The sequence below is a fragment of the Lipophrys pholis genome (assembly GCF_963383615.2).
Source record: "Lipophrys pholis genome assembly, chromosome: 6".
NCBI lineage: Eukaryota > Metazoa > Chordata > Actinopteri > Blenniiformes > Blenniidae > Lipophrys > Lipophrys pholis.
In genome coordinates, this window is record NC_137629.1 from 26,126,709 (window position 1) to 26,148,030 (window position 21,322).

Below are 21,322 nucleotides of genomic sequence, written 5' to 3' on the forward strand. Positions count from 1 at the left end.
ACTTTGTTCCTCAGTTTAGTCTCAAATGCCTCTTATCTTTCCTGTATTTTCTTGCATTGAAAGTGTCTCGCATGAAAGACATTGCAGTAATGACATGAAGCAGCACAATGGCATATAAGTTAGGTGAAACACAATGATCATGAGATGCTTAAAGGAGACATATCATGCTTTTAAATCCTTCCTTTTTACATATAAATCATACAGTTGTGGTCTATACAACGCGAAACTGCAATGCTTGGGTCTGAATTCCTCATTATTATAGCTCCACAGGCCCCTTTTCAACCCCTTTTCTGATGTGCTTCTGAGAGCAACTCGTTTTGGGGCGGTCTCTTCAAATGCAAATGAGACACTTCATACCCCTCCTCCTCTCCAGGTTGCAGAGGTGACACTCGGTTCAACGTCACCCTGTTCGGCCATCTTTGTAGTTTGATAGAACAGATACAATTATCTAGCGGCGCAGAAACTTTATATTCACACATTATTTACAAAATGTCAACAACGGAAGATTTGTCCATCCAGCCATACATGTTGGAGCCAGAGTCGGACCCGGCGGAGCGAGATGAAAATGACGATGATGCACCTGAAGAACAACGTCTTCATATGGATGTAACGCAATGGTGTGTTACTATATTTACACTAACTTCTCCATCCATGCCCACTACTACAATACTGCCTGTATTACAACGACTATTTAACACAGAAGTTACATTATAATCTAAAACGAGCACACAGCGCTAACATATGAAGACGGTGCAACTGCTAATGCTAACAAAACAATGACAGGGACGTCTTATCATCACACTTTTTAGCGTTATATACAGCTTACCGAAGTGCTCTGTTCGTCGTCTCCATAGATAGAAGGAACTGACCGCTCAATCAGACCAAGTCTTTCGGCAAATCCTTCTTTATACTGGCGGAGGTTGCTGAAGCAGTCGTCCTTAAAGTGATTCGCGCACACAAAAATGACCTTACCCACAGATGTGGGTACATTTCTGTGAAAAATAAAACTCAACCAGGCACTTCGAAAAGGTTCTGATGCTGGGAGACGGTGTAACGAAACTTGTGGGTGACTACATCCAACAACCGAACATTTCGACTTATCCTCTCGTAACTTCGGTTGGACTACAAAATCGCAGCGAGAAACAAAAATGGCGGATTGCTCGAAATGTCGATGTCCTAATTTGGCAGTTCCGCTGAGAATACTGTGACGTCATTGTTCAAAAAACGTAATAGAGAATAGAAAAATCGAAACCGATCGCAAAATATGACCAAAACAGAATATAAAGATATCAACGGAGCACCTGAAGAGACTACTTTGAACTTTTCTGTACTTCTAAACACTCTAAATATACAACAAAATGCATTTAAGGGCTAAAAAAGTGGATTTAGCATGATATGTCCCCTTTAATAAAGAGAGTTGACTGATGGTGGACAAAGCACATCCATTCTTTTCAAATAACCACAGTAAATGTGTACGGAGCCTGTTTCTGTCTGTTCTCTGGTCTGCGTGACCTTCTCTCATTCTCTCCCTCTTCTTTTTCCTCCTTTGTCTATGTAGTTGGCCCATCTCCCGCATTTTGCCTGAACAAAGAACCAAGCCAAAAGCACCCTCGTCTGCGTTGCTCCATGTGGCTCTCCTCTCATCCCTCATTCCCTCCATCTCACGCTGCCCTCCTCCTCCTCCCAACAGACATCATCTCGTTCCTTTTTTTTTTTTTTTTTGGCCCAGGTGTTACACAGTCTAATTTTTTATACTGCCCTGATATATATATATAGGATGTAGAGGTTCAACGACGTTGTTTTTAATGCATCTCCACTTCCTTGCTGCCTTGCTCTGCGGTGTGTCGTAATGCAGGGCTAACTGGAAAACACAAGAACGGGTCCTTGATGAGTTTGAATTGATCTTTTCAAGGTTTGTTTGTGCATCAAGCGCCTGTCATCGGATATTGCTGAGAGACACTGAGAGCGTCCTTTGTGCGTATCAGCGTGCATGCTCCATCTGAAGTGTGTTTGCACATGTGAAACCATAACTGCGTAGGACTCCACAAAGAGCATGTGGCTTGTGTGTGTGTGTTTTTTTTAAGTGTGTGAGTCAGAGGTGTCTTCACGCCTCTGGGGATATAGTGCGTGTGGCTATTACTGCTCAGTCTTCATTAAGCCCCATCAAGCTGTGCGTTTATGTGTGTGAGTTTTGCCGCTGCGAAAGAGAGTGATCTCTTCCCCAGCCTCACTCTACTGTCATACACCAATATTCTGCCCTTCACATCCCTGCCTTTTGTCCCCCAGATGGAAGGTCCCTCCTGAGGTATCATTACCACCTCCACCTGGCTCCTTCTTTAGCTTCTTGAGTCAGAGCCATCAGCAAAGCCCTTTCTTCTGCCCTCCATCAAATGCATCCTGTCAGATACGCAAAGTCACACACTGCCCACACATGTGGAGGTGAGCACAGAAACAGACACCCATAAATGCATATGTTCTCCGCATGATGACACGAGATGGGAGATACAGACATCAAACCGAAGTGGCAGTGAAATCAACCAGGCTCATTAAAAAAAAAAAAAAAAAAAGCGTCTCGGTGCAATTTCAATGATGAATTTATGGCAAAGAAAATTACTGAAATAAAAATGATTTACACAGGCAAAAAAAACGTCTCTGTTCTAAATAAATGCATTACGGTACTTTCTCTCCTTTAAGTTTAGTTCAATATTAACTCTGACAAACACCACGAGAGTGAGAGTGAGAGTTGATGTCAGACTGACCCCTGGTGGCAGGAAAGATTACAGCAGGCATAAACGTCAGTGCATCTCTTTCAGCCAGAATTTGCAGCTGAAGTGTCAGAGCCTCTTTCATGAGGAAGAAATTCAGGGGCACCTTCTCGTATCACTCTGAGAAGAAGTGCAGTGAAAGGCTGTTCAAATAAGAAGTGGTTCCTATTTTTAACATTTCTGTGTTAATGCTGATTTCTGAAATCAGCCTTGATGTTGGTGTCTGAAGTAGTAAAGAAAAGCGATAAGGGGACAATGTATGGAGCCGGATCACTCACAGTGGAAATGACTGTGTAATAGCAGTGATAAGACGCTTCCATCTACAAGGCCAAGGGTATTTTCTGTACTTGTTCTTGGCTTCTTTTTTTTTTGTAAGTCTTTATTATGTCAGACAGTTGGGATGTGACCACAATCTCTCCGGCACTCCTTTTCAACTCCATTAGACTATTTCTACCTGTCTGTGTGCCTTCCTGTCAGGGAAATCTCTGCTCCGTCTGTCTGCTCATCACATTGCCTGGATCCTTGGCTCCATGTGGGCTGCCGAGCAGAACTCAGAGCCACTAACACCCTTGGTGCTGAAACTCAGCAGAGGAACTAGTGTGTATGCACGGCATGGAGGTGCAGGGTAAGACAGCAAAGGAAAGCAGAGTCCTCGCACTGGAAGTCAGCTCACACACCTTTTATCATTCATTATCCTTTCTGAAATAAACCTCCAGTGAGACACAAACTTGGAAATTAGTTCCACTGTGCACATACTTCACAGCTGATGGGAACATGTAAGGATACATGTATACATTGAGTGAGCTCAAATCAAAGGCTGTTTGCGATCCTTGCATCTGGTGTTTATCCCCTTTTTTCTTTTCTGTAGCTTTTAAGCTGCTTTATCAGAATGGATTGACGACAATTTAGGGACCTTCTGCCCTGTTGTTGACAGAACTGAGATGTAAAAACGGAAACAGAGTGCGGCTCAGCTTTGATACACACATGTTAAAGAGAAACACTCCTGTATCCTACAGGTGAACAACCAGATTAGAAAGTAGACAGATGGACAATCAAGCTGACTGGCATGACAAAGGCTGCCAGGAAAACTGGATCACATTCACTGTGCAGCCTGCCAAAACAACTACTAACAACAAAGCGGTCGCAATCCTCTGAGGTCATTCTAACTTTATCGTGTTGAATCCTTCGGCTTTGGTTGTGCTGGGACGTTGAAGCTGGGGTGCAGTGCAGTGAGTCTGCAGTGCTAAACTTTGGCGCCTCTGACTACCTCAAGGTGTACTGGGAGAACTCCAAACCAGCAAATAAGCAAACAGGTCTGAAGCCAAGCAAGGAGGCACACAGCACAGGGCTTATGCAATTGATAATAAAGATGTGGACATCTGACAGCAGTTAGTCAAGGTTGGAAAGCTCGATATGAGAAGAACAACTGAGTAACAGAACTAAGGGGAGTTATTCTTCCACAAAGTAGTTTCCATGAAATGAAAACAAAGGATCTGGACAGGTTACCGAAAATATGTTCACAGCTCACACTCCCTTGCAGCCTTTGGCACCAATTGTAATGACATACATGTCTTTGGTTTGAGGCTGGGGAGCTCAGGGACATGCAGCCACAAGGTGTGCGCCATACAGGAGAGCCTGAGCCTGGATTTGAACCCAGGTATTCTTGCTGTGAGTAGTGATTAAGCACTGCATGGCTCTGCCACCCTTGACTTTCTTATCATCCATCTTCTTAAAAACGTTGCCTGACTTTAAATTGGAAAGTCTAAAGAAATGCATTCATCTAATACAGAACTTTTTGAACTTTTTGAGTACCCAGACAAATTACACACATTCTTTGGGTACTCTGGCTTCCTCCAACCATACAAAATTGTGTTTGACATTAATCAGTGACTCTAAATTGCCCATAGTAGGGAATGGGAATACATATAATTGTCTGTATCTATGCGATTGCCGGTGATAATAGACTGGTAACCTGTTCACTGTGTAACCTGCCTTCAGCCACAGTCAGCTGGGATCGATTCCAGTGCACCAAAACCCTGAGCTGGATCGAGCACTTTAGAAGAAATAACAGGCTACTCCACATACAAATCCCCCAAGCAGTATGTGTTGAATTTAGAAATAAACTGGGAATTGTCTTCCCGTTGGGCAAGAGTGTGCAACGGTACACCAACATGCAGCACATCCTTGAGTGTAAAGATCTCTGTCATGATAAACATTTAAACATTATTGATTGTTTCTGCTCTAGTTGGTAAGTAAAACACTAGTATGTGAACTTTTTAAAGTATGGTTTCCTTTACTGGATTTGGGCAGATTAATTATAATGTAATCTCTTTAAATCTACGAACAAGATCCTCTGAGAAAAACAGCAATGGATTTGGGACCTCAGAGAGGGATTTTGGTAAGACATATCATTTTCCCTCAAATATCCGGCAGTGTAAGTCAAGCATTCACAGAGAGATGAATGAAACAAAACCTCAAGGATTCATGTGCTGAATGTGTTAATTTATTTTTTTTATATTCAAGTTTACACAGCTTATTTAATGGTAATGCATAACAATAGACTTTGAATCACTAGTTGGAGTGGTTAATGTTTGAAAAAAGGAAAAAAAAAAAAACACATTTAGTTTTGTAAGGTCAGCTTTAAAAGAACTCCCATGTCAAAATGAACCCTTTTCCATTTGAACAACCCTGACGTTTGCATTGAATATAGCACTCTCACCAGGCGGAGTGCATTTAAAGCTTCAAGTGTTGTTGATACCCTCTCCGTCTGCACGAGGTTCAATTAATGAACACAAACATAACCTGTCCCACTTTCATTGTCTTCCTTTACCCGAAACCACGTCACAGATCGTACTGGGTCACATCGGGCTGTGAGTGAGGAGCGGAGGATATGGGTGTAGTAAGTAAATTCTGTGTCAAGGTCCCCGTCACCGTTAAGTCTATGGTCAATTCAACTCACTGACTTTAGCCTGGTGGTTATCAATTCAGGAGCTCAGTCTTGTACCACAGAGGCAATGAAATCCCCACAATTAGTGTCAAAACTCCAGAAGAGTTCACTTCTTGACATTTCAAATCCATATTGATTCAAATGTAAGCATAGATCTTTGTATTTGTTTCATCAGACAAAACAGACAATCTAATTATATCAGTACTGCAGCAGTAGACAGAAATCAGACTTATTTGACACTAAAATCTGTAATTTTGTTTTCTCATTCATTTTCATTCTGTGGATTGGTCCTGTACAAATCACTGAATACAAATTGGGGATAAAGAAATGTCCAGTTTCATACCCATAAATCTGTCAGAGCTTTAAGATAAAACCATAATTCACCGGCGTTTGTTATGGATTTTAGTGAGTGTGCCACCCCATTGACCATTCTCCTTATTAAATTTAACTAAATGGCCTTATTGCCGGTGTTAGACCTGAGGGGAGATTAAAGTTCGATCTCTGCTGCTGATAAAGCACTGAGCATTTAATGAACCCAGAAAACAATCTCATCTCAGCAGCTCTTATGGAAATGATGCGGATGGATACAAATTCAATGACTTGACATAAGTGATTAGAAGTAATTTTGTTCTCCCTCTTTCGCAGTTGATCGTAATGCTACCTCGTCAAAAATAGTAAAATGAAAAAGCTTTTCTATGTGAAGTGAGACGGATCCAGAGATGTCAAAGTTGAAGACAGAGTCAGATACGTTTCCTGTGCACAGAGAAAGCGACCCCAACAGGCTCTCAGAACTCACGTGGTGAAGGCAGGGTTGTACTTCGCTCCCAGGTAGTACGAGTACAGGTTGAACATGCCGATCATGAAGGCCACAAACACCATGATGAAGATGACCATGAATTTGAAGATATCTTTGACCGTGCGCCCCAGTGAGATCTGCAGTGGGCCGAAGCTCTCGTTGGCTGGCAGGATGTAGGCGATGCGTGAGAAGCTCAGAACCACAGCGATGGCATACAGGCCCTCTGAGATGATCTGGGGGTCGGATGGTCTCCACTTGTTCCTAGCTGAAAGACAGAAAGAACAGGGTTTCTTTGTTCTTGTTCATTTTTGTTAAAAAAAAAAACTGTTTATGGTGCAAATCCACATGTAATGACTATTTAGAAGAGCATGTCTCATTTCTGAATCAACATATATTTTCAGTTATTTTGTGATTTGTACAAAGGAAATCAATTTAGATCAGCAGTTTTACAAGAGTGACAAAATTAAAATCAGTGATAACATTGTTCTTAATTGTTGCCATCAACATATTGGGGACATAAACCATTTTACCTCAGTTTACCCATATTTATTTTGAAGCTCGTGATCATTTTGCTTGGTCTGTGAATCCTTCCTGAGTACAGCATGTACTGAGTAGACATGTGATTACAGTGGATCTGCAGGAAATCATGCATAATCATGGCCATTAAGAATATTGTGTTTGGTTGGAGGGAGACGGTACCACATGAGGTGGATTAAGTGCGGAGAGATGTTGGAAAGTCGCACTTAAAGAGGAAAGGAGGGATGGAACACAAGGCGGATGAGCTGGGTGGGCAGCAACACATAAAAAGGATAGAGTCCTCAAGGAGAGGTGAGGACAGAGTGAGAGATGAGAAAAATGGATTGCCGATGAGGCAACATGAAGAAAGACGACATAATTAAGCGAGAGGGAAACATAAAACGAGATGATTAAAGCTTGAGGGACTCCTGTTGACTATATTTGCTGTTGTGACTACTGAGATCCAGAGATACACACACAATCCATCTACATTTCAACACATCAGAGGGCATAAGGACAACAGATCATGATGATGACCACTGCTGCTGCTGTCTGTGAGATACGCTTCCGTCGATCTGCTGTGTCATGACGGCATCAGACCACCAGGTGACAGCACTGATGAAGGTTGCACCAGGAGGCCACTAAAAAGGCCATAAAGCCTGCAGCTTGTATTCTATTGTTTGATTTTTTTGCTCATGTCTTTGTATCTGTCCGCATACGTTATTCACCTCCATGCTGAGTAATTTCTGAACACACATGCAAGCCTGAGCGATTGCATGAATGTCTTTGTATTTGTTGTTGTACTGCTGCAAACATTGAGACTGTTTCTGAGCAGTGCTGTGATTGTCAAATAAGAGATTGCGTGCACAAATTCTTATTCAGGGTAAGTATGCAAAAATGACATTTACATCTAAATGACAAATACATCGAGATTCTCTTGTCTTGGTTCTCCCACAATCTCAGAATTTTATGCACTCATCACATTTGCACACAGATACCTTCTGATTTGTCAGTCCTTATCGATGACAGATGTACTACTGCAGACACTTACAGGCACTCAGGAGTTTGTACTTTCTATTATTTGGTGTCAAGTTGGCCTTTTCTAAAGAATAAATGTGAAGCAGCGTTGTGGAAAGAATTAGATAGTTGACATCAAGTAATACAACCTCAAACACAGAGTGAGTCAAATACTAGAATTGACAATAAAATAAAAGTTGCATGAAGCGAAACTAAGATGGGGCTCAGAAATATTCACTTTTACACAAAAACGGAATTGTGCAGTGAATCAGTGGTGAAAACGGTCTTTCAGTTTGGAGTTGCTGCTCACCATAAGTGAAGTAAGCCACTTCGTCAGGCAGCGATGCGTTGCTGATGTCTTCATCTGGTACGTGCATATCCACGTACTGCTGGGCTTTGGAAGCCTTGAGGAAAGCCATGAAGCGCGCCGTGAAGGATGCCACAAAGATTGACAACATGCCAAAGTCCAAAACGTTCCAGAGGTGCATGATGTACTCCCTGGGCCCGTCGGTCCAGATCTCTTTGCACTCTGACCAAATCATACCTGAAGGTGGAGAACATACACAAAGAAATAAACTATGTTGTGGAATTAACAAATAATGAGAATAAATAATACAAACTTATTTGGACTCTAAAAGATGAGACAGCTCTTCTCTAAAAACTCAGAGCTTTTACTCAGTGATAAAGGGTTTACCATAAACTCCAATGAGTTAATAGCAACAGCAAAGAAAAACTCTTTGGCATTCACAAAAAAGATAGAGCAATTTTTCCATTAACATTTTTCTACTACTCATCCCACAACTGCTTGTTCCTTAAAAATATAGCACAATTTTATATATATAAATCAATTGAAGTTCTAGAAATACATGGAAGGTTGTATGTGGTTGTAAGTAGACACACGCACACAGACACTTGCAGACATTGCAATGACCAACTCTAAACTAAACCGTAACTCAACCACAGTTTGACTTTAAAAGGCGTGTTTTACATAAACATGCTATGATTTTAATAGTGGGGACATTTGTTTTGACCAACAAGAACAACAAGCTCCTGTAATGTCAGTGTATAAACGCGCACGCGCACGCACACGCACACACTTATTAATTCCTCTTATGCAACCACTCTGACTTCTCTATCTGGGGCGAAAACAAGAAGAAAATTGCTTAGTGAAAAAGGCGCCCTGATCTGTATCATCTCTATAACAATTACTGGGCCTTCAAAGCATGGCGCAGGAATTCCAATTACTAGGTCCACACACACACACACACACACACACACACACACACACACACACACACACACACACACACACACACACACACACACACACACACACACACACACACACACACACACACACACACACACACACACACACACACACACACACACACACACACACACACACACACACACACACACACGCGTGTGCGCATGAAAACACACACAGACGTTCGAAGGAGGTTTATGAAGGATAAGCAGCACCTGCTGCCTAAATTACCCAATATGGGGAAAAAAATGAAGCTATTAGATGTCAGCAAATAAAAACAGAACCATGTGCGTGCCGACAGACACAGAACACATACCCAATTTTATCATGTGTGTGTGTGCATGACAGGGAAGACCACTGACAGACGGGAAAAAGCTGAGGTTGGCAGGCTAGTGCCACGGGTTATTTATCTATTGAGTTTGTTTTGTCTGTCACGCCTTTCTATCACCTCGTTTTTTCATGCCTATTTTTTCACATGTGGCACACCTTCTTTTGCTTTTCACAACAAACCCTTTTCTCACAATCTCCCCATCTGTTCACTTCTTCAACATATCTTCAACACCACTTCTCACTTCCAATTCCTTCTTGGTTATAGTTCAGACTCGGCATGGCCACGGCTTGGAGAAGTCCAGTCAGTCATCAATCCAACCAGGAAACTTTTTTTTGATCTCTTGAAGATGGAAATGAACAAATCCTTGTGTTGCTAGGACCTTGGCTTTTATCGCTACGGTTGGTACAGTGTGCTATCAAACTTTAAATAAGGTTCACATCAAAAGGTGGGCAACAGGCTGTTGCTGTTAAGATAAACCTGAAAGGATACTTTGAATTGGCCTCAAATACTTTCTAAATCATTCATGTATTCACTCATGATGAACAATTTGAGCTATCAGTGACTGATCCACTCTAATGAAAATCTATATACGCGTTACTCACCTAAAACCCACTTCATAATCAACATCTCTGTCCAGGAGAACTGGGTGGTTTTGACCCTGAACACCTGTCGCGGGTGGTCTGTGATGGTCTCGTTGGGCAGGTTCTTGACGCCCTCGAAGCGATCAGAAGCATTGACGACCAGCAGACCCAGAAAGATGGTGAAGGAAACCGCGTGAGCCACAAACTTCATGAAGGGGCTTCGCAGGATTTGACCAAGCTGTTGGGGAAAAAGATTCAGGAAAGTCTTACAAGCGGTTTGGTAATATTAGCGAGTGAATGAAGAACCGTGACTATGATCAGTAGATTAATCTCATAACTTAATTGGAATGGTAAATCTCACACCGGTGTTTGATAAACTTAGTAGAAAGCCAGTTCAACAATCCGGCCTCTATTGTTAAAGCTAACAAGATGTGTTTAATTCTCAGGGAGTAATAGAAAAAACAACATATGACTTGTTTTTGAACAGTTGAAATTGCAGCCAAAGAAAACACCTGTTTTTATTTACCGGGACAACTCATTCTCTCAGTGGGGTTCCTGAGATTTCAGTCCCCGGTGATGAAAAGCTGAAAAGCACCACTACACAACAATCATAGCAGGCAAACAGCAGCTGTTGTCAGTCATGGATGCGCTTAACCGCCAATTGCTTTCACGGCAACACAATGCCGGGGTAACTAGATGCCAAACAAACAGCAGAGTTTGAGAAATGCACCATATGGGGAGAACGTGATACAAGATGTTTCTGCACAAACAGTGTTCAACATGCCTTCACATAGAGGAGAGCTTAGAACTGCACTAAACTGAGCCAAGACAATGACACGCAGGCATGTTATGTAACATTATTCGACTATGACATGGCAGTTACTTATATTCTTGCAGACATAATCAAAACTCAAATCAATTTGCTTAACTTCCACCTTCCACTTAACTAATGCTGAACCATTTCCTAGTCTAAAATGGATTGATTGTGAATTCGTTTTTGCCTCCATAAGAAGGACCTGTGACTGCATAAACAGACTCAGGTCTCCACACCAGCAACAAATGTTCACACGCTCACGCCGACACACAAACCTCCAACCCCATAGAGACGTTTGAGATCGAACATCCGCCGCTCTCTGAACCTGCTGTGTTCAATATTAACTACCCACAGGACATCTCTTCTCTCTGCATGCACCATAACACATCAGATCCAGTCGCTCCACCATTGCCGCACACAGTACCAAAACCGAGTGGGAAGAGGTTGTCTGGTGATTCTTAACCCTACAACACCTCCTCTCACTATTTTTTTTTTCTTCTTTATTTCTCTCAGCTGCTGTGCTGATAGGGATGACCCGTTTCACGTTGTCGGTCAAATGAGATGATTTTCTTGGATAAAACTTTCTGACGCGTGATGGTCGCAAAACACAGTGGGTTTCTGAGTGGGACGGTGCAGAATGTTGATTTTCTCCACCCTGACAAAAGGCTGGCTGCTGCTGGCTCGCTAATGCAGATTGAAAAAAAAAAAGAAGTATGGTGTGAAATAAAACTCTTAGATGGCCAGAATAAAGTTGCTTGGTCCTCTCATTCCTTAACATCTTGTGGTTCTCATAGGGAGCTAAACATTGATATTTGTATAGTTATAGTTACAACTGAACTGACCATCTAGTCAAATCGGGGAACACGATATTATTGATAGAGTATTTAAGCCACACCAGTGTCACAGTATGTGCAAGATTATGCCCAGTGCAGAACTATTCAGAGAAATGTAACTATTTCAGCAGTAGAGTATAGAGAGACCTCATGTTATCCGAATACATTTATAGAACCACAACCATCAAAAACTCTAAACAATGTGGTCAGAGTCGCAGTGCAATGAAATTCGAGCAAATTAAATGGTTAGCAGACTGTTGGAAAGTAATTAAACAAAAACATCTGTTAATAAAGGAGCAACTCATAGTATTTGCAAAAGTCAGCGTATCAGCAATGAATTGACTGTGATAGCTGGTATAGCCATAAGTAAAAACCCACTTGCTCAAGGCTGGAATCCTGCTTTATAGGAAAATATGACACCCATGACAAGATATTTAACGCTCAATATTACTAATATTTTGGTCATCTGTATTCATGAATCCAGCATACATATTAATTGAGCAATACAAATGTATTATTTATTGATCAAATACTGAGACGGAGTGAATGTTCTGGCGAACTAGAAGTTTGATGCAGAAGGTCTCACAGCCAACTTCTTATCTTGTTTAAACTACATGTAACATCATCATACTAGATTATCATACAGGATTTTATTATACTATTTCCTAATCTCATTGATATGAACAAAGTATATCTGAATGCACATCAAATTTGCCATCCCATCAAAACCAATATATGGTTCTGATAAAAGGGATTTTAGCCACGTTTTTTTTCTGCTCGTAATCAAGGACTTATTTATCATGTTTGTAGAAGAAACGTATCAATGTGCTCTTTAACGCTTCCAGATGATGTGAAATGCGACGTGGTTTGTGGTTTGTGTTATGGTGCTGCAGAAACTGGGAATATCATGGGCTGCAGAGGATGAGCAATCGAGGCAATAAGCAGAACAAAATAGCATGATTAGCTGCAGGTGCAGAAGAGCACACACTATACACAATCAACCAAATCACATCAAAGCCGTCTCTCTGCACCGGGACTGTCTGTCTAATTTCTGTATTTTTCTCGTGTGCTTTTTCTGTTATCTTTTTCATTATTGAATCCTTAGTGGACATTTGTTTTTGTTGTTTTTTTTTGTCGCTGCCGAGCCCCATGACACATTGTTGTTAAGCATGAATAAACATGCTTTTTCCCCCCTCTGTTATTTGTTTCATTAAACTGCTTTTTCTATCCCACCCTCCGTAGCAGTGCACTTTAAACATCTCGAATGTAAACAGCTTTTTTGTAATGATGTGCACGACAAGAAATAGAAAGTGATAACAACAACATCAGATGACGCCGAGCCCTCCAGCCGAAAATAATCAGTTATTTCTCAACGCTGCAACTTATTTTTGCGCTCTCTCAGCTGCGTCCCAAAATTGCAGACTGTGACATGCAGACTCATCGGTTGGTTGCTTCATGATCAAAAGTAATCCTACACACACGAGTGTGCACACGTACACCCTTGCCACACATATTCACATCGACAGGTGTAGACGGCACAACGAGATCAGATGCAGATATCGCCTCGTGATGGAATCCATAGGTCAGCAGAGGCTGCGCTAAAACACTCCACATCTACTCACACACACTTGACATCAGCTGCTCTTTTCCACTTTGTCGACAAAATGACTAATTCATCACTCACAAATAAAGTGAACCACTCAGAAGTCCTCAGCGTTTTTCCGAATGGTAGCAGTTTAGCACATTCACACACCTAAACACGCACGCACGCACACACACCACGATGAGGTTGAGGATTATTCCGGTTGATGAGCACATTTGCATAACCGCTTGCTCAGCTGCTGCATGTGTGTCGTATTGTGTCACTTTACAAATTATAATTTGCTTGATGGAGTATTAGGAAAAAGTGCCTCAAGCCCGATAATCAAATGATGATTACACGGCGCTCTTTAAACCGGAAATCTCTGATGTTTTTAGACAGGTTAGGCATTTTTCTGTCTGTGTATATTGGCACTAAGTAAATTGTCCCAACAGCTAGTGGGAAAGCATCGAGTTTGGATACATAACGTCATCTTATGAGCGGAACATTTAAGATGACAAAGAGGAGCAATATAATTAGTTTTTGCGTGTGTGCAGCGCATATACAGCTGCGATGCCTGCTTTATTATTACAATCTTTGCTATTATAAATGAGCTACAATCAAACTGAGGTAGGTTTACAAACTACAAACAGTGCTTCACAACTAAAGTGACTGTAGCAGTTACAGGGAGGATATCCCTCGTTCCAGCCTAGGTGACGTCTGCAAGCACTCCCCATGGTGACTGTAAAGTGTGAATGAGAGTGTACGGTCGTGTCTCTCTCTGTTTGATTTCACTCATCGGCAGCTGAGAATGGATCCAGAACACAGAACCCATGAATTGGAATAAAGCAGATAAAGAACAGGAAATGGATGGACTGAATGAATCCCTTAAGCATGCAATTTGTTTTTAAATTGAAATACTTTAAAATGGGATTTAAGAGATAGGTGTGCCATTCAAGTTAAATGTAAAGCTGAGTCTGAAATGTCCTGAAACAAACATCAAATCCGTATAGGTTTGGTGTAAATAGTGCTGCAAACAGATTTCATATCTGGTGTGACAGCAACGTTCCACCCAGTGCATTGTAAGCAGCTGCTGCTATAACAATAATAATAAGTGAGAACATTTCTCTCAGAAGTTATGGCAGAAATGAAAACACCCGTAATAGTTATCCTGAAGTGCCGCGTGCTTAGTTGTGTGGTTTAGTTTGTTGTTTAGTTTGGTTTAACAATGTGCTGGTGCATGCCGTGTGTTTCTACCTTGCTGCACGGCATAATCCAGTAGGCGATAGCCAGGAAGGGCAGGCCAACGGTGACTCCCAGCACTGTCCAGCACTTCACACCGACAGACTGCTGCCTCAGGCCGGGCAGGTTTTCGTACCAGATCGTGAGCAGCTGCTGCTGGCAGTTGGGATGGGCAACAAACTGAAGGGAAAGAAGAGGAGAACTTCAAATGAATGAGTGATAAACCAGGAACATGTTGATTTATAACAGTTTATATCGATTAAAAAGTTTTTGTCATGGATTTTCTTTCGTTTTAAACTCAACGTTATTTGTAAAACATAAAAAAAAGAAAAGAAAAGAAAAGAAAAAAGCTACAGCTGAACCAAAGTGCATGAACATGAACAGACATGTAAAAAATGTATAAACTGAGCTGCCAGGATGTATTTCCAGGATGTGGCCTGACCAACCACATTATCTATTATCCATTTTGGCTTCATCCTGTGAAGGGTCATAACAGGTTGCGGAAAAATAATCCGTAAGTCTCGACAGCAGGTTTAAAACCACAGCACTTATCGCGTGTTCATTATCATGAAATATATTACAGGTAGAATTTGTACTATAAGTGTGGGAAATATTTCAGTGTGACACGAAGGTTCACGACTATATTGCGTCAATGAAAAGGCTTCATAATGATACTCTACATTTCAAGGTAGCTCAAGCTGCTGAGTGTGCTGGCTGTATTTAGAGCCACATTTATTTTGTTTTCATTAGAGTCTAACTCCATTATTCACAACATGGTTGTATTTATGGCTGCCACTTTGCTCCGCCGAGAGAGAAGAAAAACACACCAACAAGCAGGTTGGAAAATCAATTCATTATACAACATGAAACAGAAACCGAGCAGCAAATATGAAGGGCTGAGTGTTCACATTAATTACGGACTTTAATCCAAGAAAACACGTGACAGATAGAAGCCTGAGATGGTCTGATGAGGATGGATGTTTTTCCTCCAGCTGGAGGGAGGATGTGGACAACAGAACAATCGATGCTCAGTCGGTGGTCGACTAGTGTAACAATCTAACACTGTGTTGTGTATTATTCTTGGTCTGTGTCCTTGATCGAACCAAGATGTTCCCTTCTGCTCAAAGTTGCCGTCCTTTTTTTGCCTGTGTCTTTGTTTCCATCCATCAATTACCCCCACACACACCCCCACCAGCCTCTACCATCACATTTAGCATTTATCCAGGCTGCCAGTTGAGATCCATCGCTTACTTCTGCAAATGAAAACATTCACACATAAACAGTGTGTATAGGTGCTCTCAGTCAGGTCTAAATAGAAGAAGGAAATGCCCCCAACGCATACAAGACAGATTCTCACAGGTGTCCAGTGAGTGGTCTATCAAACCACTGACCCATGACATGAACCCTCCCCGTGTCCAGCACAACACACAGTCATGCACCACCCGGTTTCCATGGCAATCCATCCTCCCCTCTTCTTGTCGCTCCTGTAATCAGCTATGTTGTTTTGGGCACACTCTGTTGTACAGGGCGAAAATAAAAGTACCCAACATGCAGACACACTCACACAACCACACAAATGTACGTGCACAAAGGCACTTGCAATACACCTGATGACAAAACGCTGGCGCACATAAGGGTCAAACAGAGATCCCAGTGGATGAGAGGGTACGGTCAGAGCAAAACAGAAAGGGGATTTGGTCTGACATTTGAAAAAGCACCTCCGCTCAGCATGGATTAGCTCTTACAGAGAGGCCAAGAGTTGTTTACTTAGGTCCCTTTGAGGCCACATGCACGGCATCATACAAAAACCCTCTATGTATAGGTGCACAGAAAGGCTCATGGACACCAACTTACACACAAGTCACACCAAAGAATTTTTTAAATAGTTGTCTCCCTGCTATTCAGGGTTGAGCAAGCTATGTAATAAAGATATTTAAAAGTATACAGTAAGTTTCAATGTTGCTGTTTATAAGATTTAACATATATTAATACTGGCAATCTAACCAGAAAAAGAAAAAAATCCTAGAACTGCAAACAATATAATAGACAGGTTCCTTGAGTGTCTCAGGGGCTGGGGTGGGCTGCAGTCTCCAACCACTCTGCGACCTTCTATAATGCATTGGTTTAGTGATGAAGATTCAACAACACTGATTAGTGTGTTATATGTTAAATCAGCTCTTGTCGGGGTTGAGTTGATGTACAAAACTTTACGTAACAGTAAAGTGTTGTCTTGCATGAGAAGGTGGTTCTATTTCTACGTCCACTTTTTTTTAGAATACAAATTAACAAATAAATCATCACTATTGCATCAAATGACATTGTGAATAAAATACATTTAGGGATGTTAGACAGTGGGATGGGCTGCCTGCCCTGCCCTTGCCCTGGCTTTCATTTATTTCACTAGTGATGTGATGTAATACACTATTGATCCACTTACAGGACACGGTCTCTATGCTTTTTATCCATAATGAGGAGGTTAGCTACAGTAGCTCCACTGCTCTGAATCAATTAGTCTTGACATTATGGTTAAAGCATCAAAAGATCCTAATCAAGGTTATAGCAAAAACGCTTCAAACCATTGCAGTATCGCCTTTGATGTAGTGCAATTGCCATAGATAAAGACATGGATGGAACAATGGAAAGTAACATTTGATTAAGATATTTGACACAACCAAGAGTTAAAAGAAAAAAAAACCCGAATACATCACCAAAATAGGACAAAGATCAACAGATCAATGAATTGGAGACAATAAACAGGCAAAAGACAGACTAACTAACACTGACATAAGGACAGGTTGCAATTGAATAACACAAACCCAGGGGAGCCATAGCTGATACAAGCAGGTGAAGCTAAGCAACATGAAGAAGACACGGCAGACAATGTGAAACTCCACCAAAGGCTCCTGTGGACCGTGTGAGTTTACCTGTTATGGATTTTGACGGAACATCACTGCAATGAATAGGAGGTGACAACCTCTGCAGTCTACGTCAGTACACAAGAGTAACAACATTATCTTCTATCTTATCTACATATAGTTTGCCACCAATGACTTTATAAAGTCAACCAGTGAAACACAGAATCGAGCTACTGTTCTCGTAACATGGACGCACAGTGAAAATGTTTGGTATGGAAATGGCAGGAGAATTGGGACATGACGCGACATTTATCTCCTTGGGAATCTGCTAACTATTGTTTTGAGACAGCACAGGGCTGTCTTGCCATTCTTTGCTGCATTTCTAATGGTTGTTAAGGGCTGCAGCTCGTAGCAGCAGCTCGTAGACTCTGTGGTGAAGTGACATTTCCGACACTGTCGGAAAATACTCCCAGGCTATATGTAGTCCCTCCACAAACCTGTCTCTCTTTATAATGGAAAATCAGATTTTTAAGCCATGATGTGCGATGTTTTCAATATTGCTCATTCTCTACATAGGATGGCTAAGGTCACAGAGGATAGAGCAATCTTAAGAATAGACTGAGATAAACCAAGAGGTGAACTAGACCTGAAACAAAAGGAAATGTCAGGGGAAAAAAACTCATGAAAATACAAAACACGGCTGAATATAAAGGAAAACACCAGGGATGTGACAGCACCTGTTGTTGATTTCCACATCCACTCATCTTATTTCCAGGATGCCTTAAGAAGCCACATTAAGGCGCTCTGGGGAGCTGATGGGGAGTTCAAGGGTCTTGCTTAGGGACCCACATTGGTGACCTGTCTGCTGTGGGAATTAAACCTGTGACCTGCTGATCCCAAGTCTGCTTCTCTAGCCTCCAGGCCAAGACTGCCTAAAGCAAAAGCCATGAGGTGGTTTGTCATGGGAAGCTTGCTTGGATGAATACCTATGGAGGCTCCCTTTCTTGGTATTTTGCACCATGCTGCTCTTTTTTTCATTACTACTCACTACAATCCTGGAGAAAACTAAAATAAATTGGGGTGGCTGTGGCTTAGGGAGAAAAGCAGGTTGTCACCAAAACCAGGTTTGGCAGCTCAAACCTATTCTCCACTTGTTTATGTGCTGGAAGGCCTTTCGGCAATACAATGAACCACAATTCTTCCCGATGGAGGGTTTGTGCACGTCTGTGTGTGTGTGTGTGTGTGTGTGTGTGTGTGTGTGTGTGTGTGTGTGTGTGTGTGTGTGTGTGTGTGTGTGTGTGTCTAATAGTGTAAAGCACTTTCAACTGCTAATATGGTGACACCGCTACATATTCAAAGTTCACAGAGAATTTATTGCCTGCAGACTAGATTAGACTAATTAAATCTGAACATAAACTATTGTATTTCATACTCACCAATCAAAAGATTTACATAAATAGGTACATAAAGGCTGACCACACACACCTCTCTCTTTTGTGAGCTTTTATGGGCTGTCATAGCCTCAGTGTCTACTCTTGTGTTTTGCTTTTTTTTCTATTGTGATTCCCACACTGTTCCCTGCTCGTAATGTGTCTGTGTTTTTGTCTTGTACTATTGTTGTGTCGCACTGTTTTCGTCATATTCCTCATCTCCATTCAGACTATTTCTGCCCTCCTACACCTGTGCTGATTACCTACTACACAGTGTAATGTGGATTTCATAGAAAACCAAGAAATGTATTGTTGTTTATGTAGCATTTATAGACAGGGAAAAAAAGAGCTCAGTGTAGAAGTAGTTGTCAAAGATATGGCCCGAACTGTAATTTTTTTTTGTCTGGGACACCCAAAATTGAAAAGTGTACACACCATAAGTCTTTGTGTGATGATTGCTTTTAGTCTGTTTTTTTGCATTGTCTGTTTTAAATCTTGTGAATTGAACTCTGTATTCTGGCAATAATATAGATTTTAATCATTTTCTATACTACAAAAATGCAATTACATTGAATAATGGACAGCATATAGAGTGGTGAACTGGATCAGGGTTGTTTTTACTACAAATGGCATCACCACCACAAAATGACAGATCTCCAAGATATGTGGTGAAAAAATATATTTGTGTGAGTTATATCGAATATGTCTCTATTTAGGAGGAGACTCTTATTGTAAAGCAGTAAAATAGAAGCTTCTTGAAAATCTATACCATATTTGAATGTTCAAGGCCGTTCACATTCAGATAGTCCGGGAATTGGTTCATTTGGGGGGGCGGGGAGTCAAGAATTTTCACACCTTCATCTGATTCGGTTTGTGTTCAAGCAACACTTTTGGAACCGGATCAAACTGCCAGGAAAATGTCATGCAATTACAGAAGCTGCTCGTTTGGAGGCGCTGTCAATTGTAACCAACACTGACCAGAGAGGAAGTAAAGAAGAAACATGGCTCATTGATTGGTTCCGATCGAAAGCAGAAGTCCCGCCTCTGTAGCCCATGGTGGCTAGGCTATTTAGCTCATGGCTAATGAGTAGCCACAAGCAACCACGAGATATAGTATTCAGACCAGATATCAATGACTTCATCCTCACTACTCCACGTCTGCCCGCAAGATATTTTCCAACTTTTTCTTCCCGTTTCTGCGTCTTCTGATTCGCGTGGTTAGCTTTGTTTGCTTACTACCCAGAATGCATCCTCTCACCCCGCCCGCTGGAAAGACCATTTCCAAGCAAACTGAAATCCACATTTTCAAGGGGACCAAAGATCCCTTGTTAGATCCGGTTCAGAGTTCGGAAGAGCGTTCAAATGAAACAGTTTTTCCAAGAAACTCTGTGAAGGGAAATCTGGTCTGGATCAAACGGGGAAATGGGAACGCGCCCTTAGTGACATTGGCATGAAGTGATAGCTTCCCTCAATCACTTTTTTAAAAATATTCGACAAGCAGACTAATCAAGCCGCTCTTGTTTTCTTACCTTCTTTACTTCATACTTGATGGCCAGTTTGACGCGGCTGAGGCAGGGTCGGTTGTAGGCGGTAGGTGGGCACTGATCCACATCGCCATTCAGTATGGCCTCAACTTCCTCTGTGTTCCGGCAAAGGTCCAACACGCCCACCACAAAGTCCTTGCATTGCATGGACAGCTTACGGTAATCATTCTGCACAGGAGATGAAGTGGACAGTTGACATGGGAAGAAAAGACAAAATGAGGAAGAAGATTTTAGCTGAGAAGTCACCTTCAGGTGTCACCGTTAGACATTCATTCATCTGCTATATGAGTGAGGACAACATCAATTCTAGGAGTCATCAGATTGTGACAGTCTCCAGCTGCCCCTTTGTTTTTGCCTTTTCCGCCCTTTGTTTTATATATCACCTTAGATATTCTCACATCATGCACTTTGGTGGCCTTGCCTCAATCAAACTCACAACCAGCGCTCTTTGTATTCTGTCTGAGTGCTATCTCATCTTACAAAAGCTGGCGATTGGCTGTCGACTCATGCGGGCATCTGTCTGCCTGTGTAAAGTGTAGTCACCCACCTCCACAGTCTTTTGTGTGATTTCTAAAAATAAAAATAAAAATGTTGAGCCTTGCTTGAAACCATTTCTCCAGCCCTTTGACATGAGAAATGTCAACATCACTTCAGACATTTGTGATGATAACAGCTCATGTCCAAGAAATTAAATGTGTGAATTGGTTTGTTGACCTTTCCCATTTATAACTTCACTTGACAAAATATAGAACTCATAGCACAGTCCACAGAGCAGCAGGAATTAAAGTCATACAAAAATTGT

At 41.6% G+C, this 21,322-nt stretch overlaps 1 protein-coding gene across 1 annotated transcript in view; it reads right to left on the reverse strand.

Moving 5' to 3' along the window:
- The window catches only part of trpc7b (transient receptor potential cation channel, subfamily C, member 7b), a 49,355-nt gene that overhangs the window by 14,513 nt on the left and 13,520 nt on the right, over positions 1-21,322 (reverse strand). Inside the window, exons 3-7 of the mRNA XM_080464907.1 lie at positions 20,506-20,688; positions 14,707-14,871; positions 10,245-10,461; positions 8,352-8,585; positions 6,509-6,773 (exon numbers count right to left, since the gene is read on the reverse strand). Of these exons, the coding sequence (XP_080321033.1) occupies positions 6,509-6,773; positions 8,352-8,585; positions 10,245-10,461; positions 14,707-14,871; positions 20,506-20,688 (1,064 nt within the window). The remainder of the gene's footprint in view (positions 1-6,508; positions 6,774-8,351; positions 8,586-10,244; positions 10,462-14,706; positions 14,872-20,505; positions 20,689-21,322) is intronic.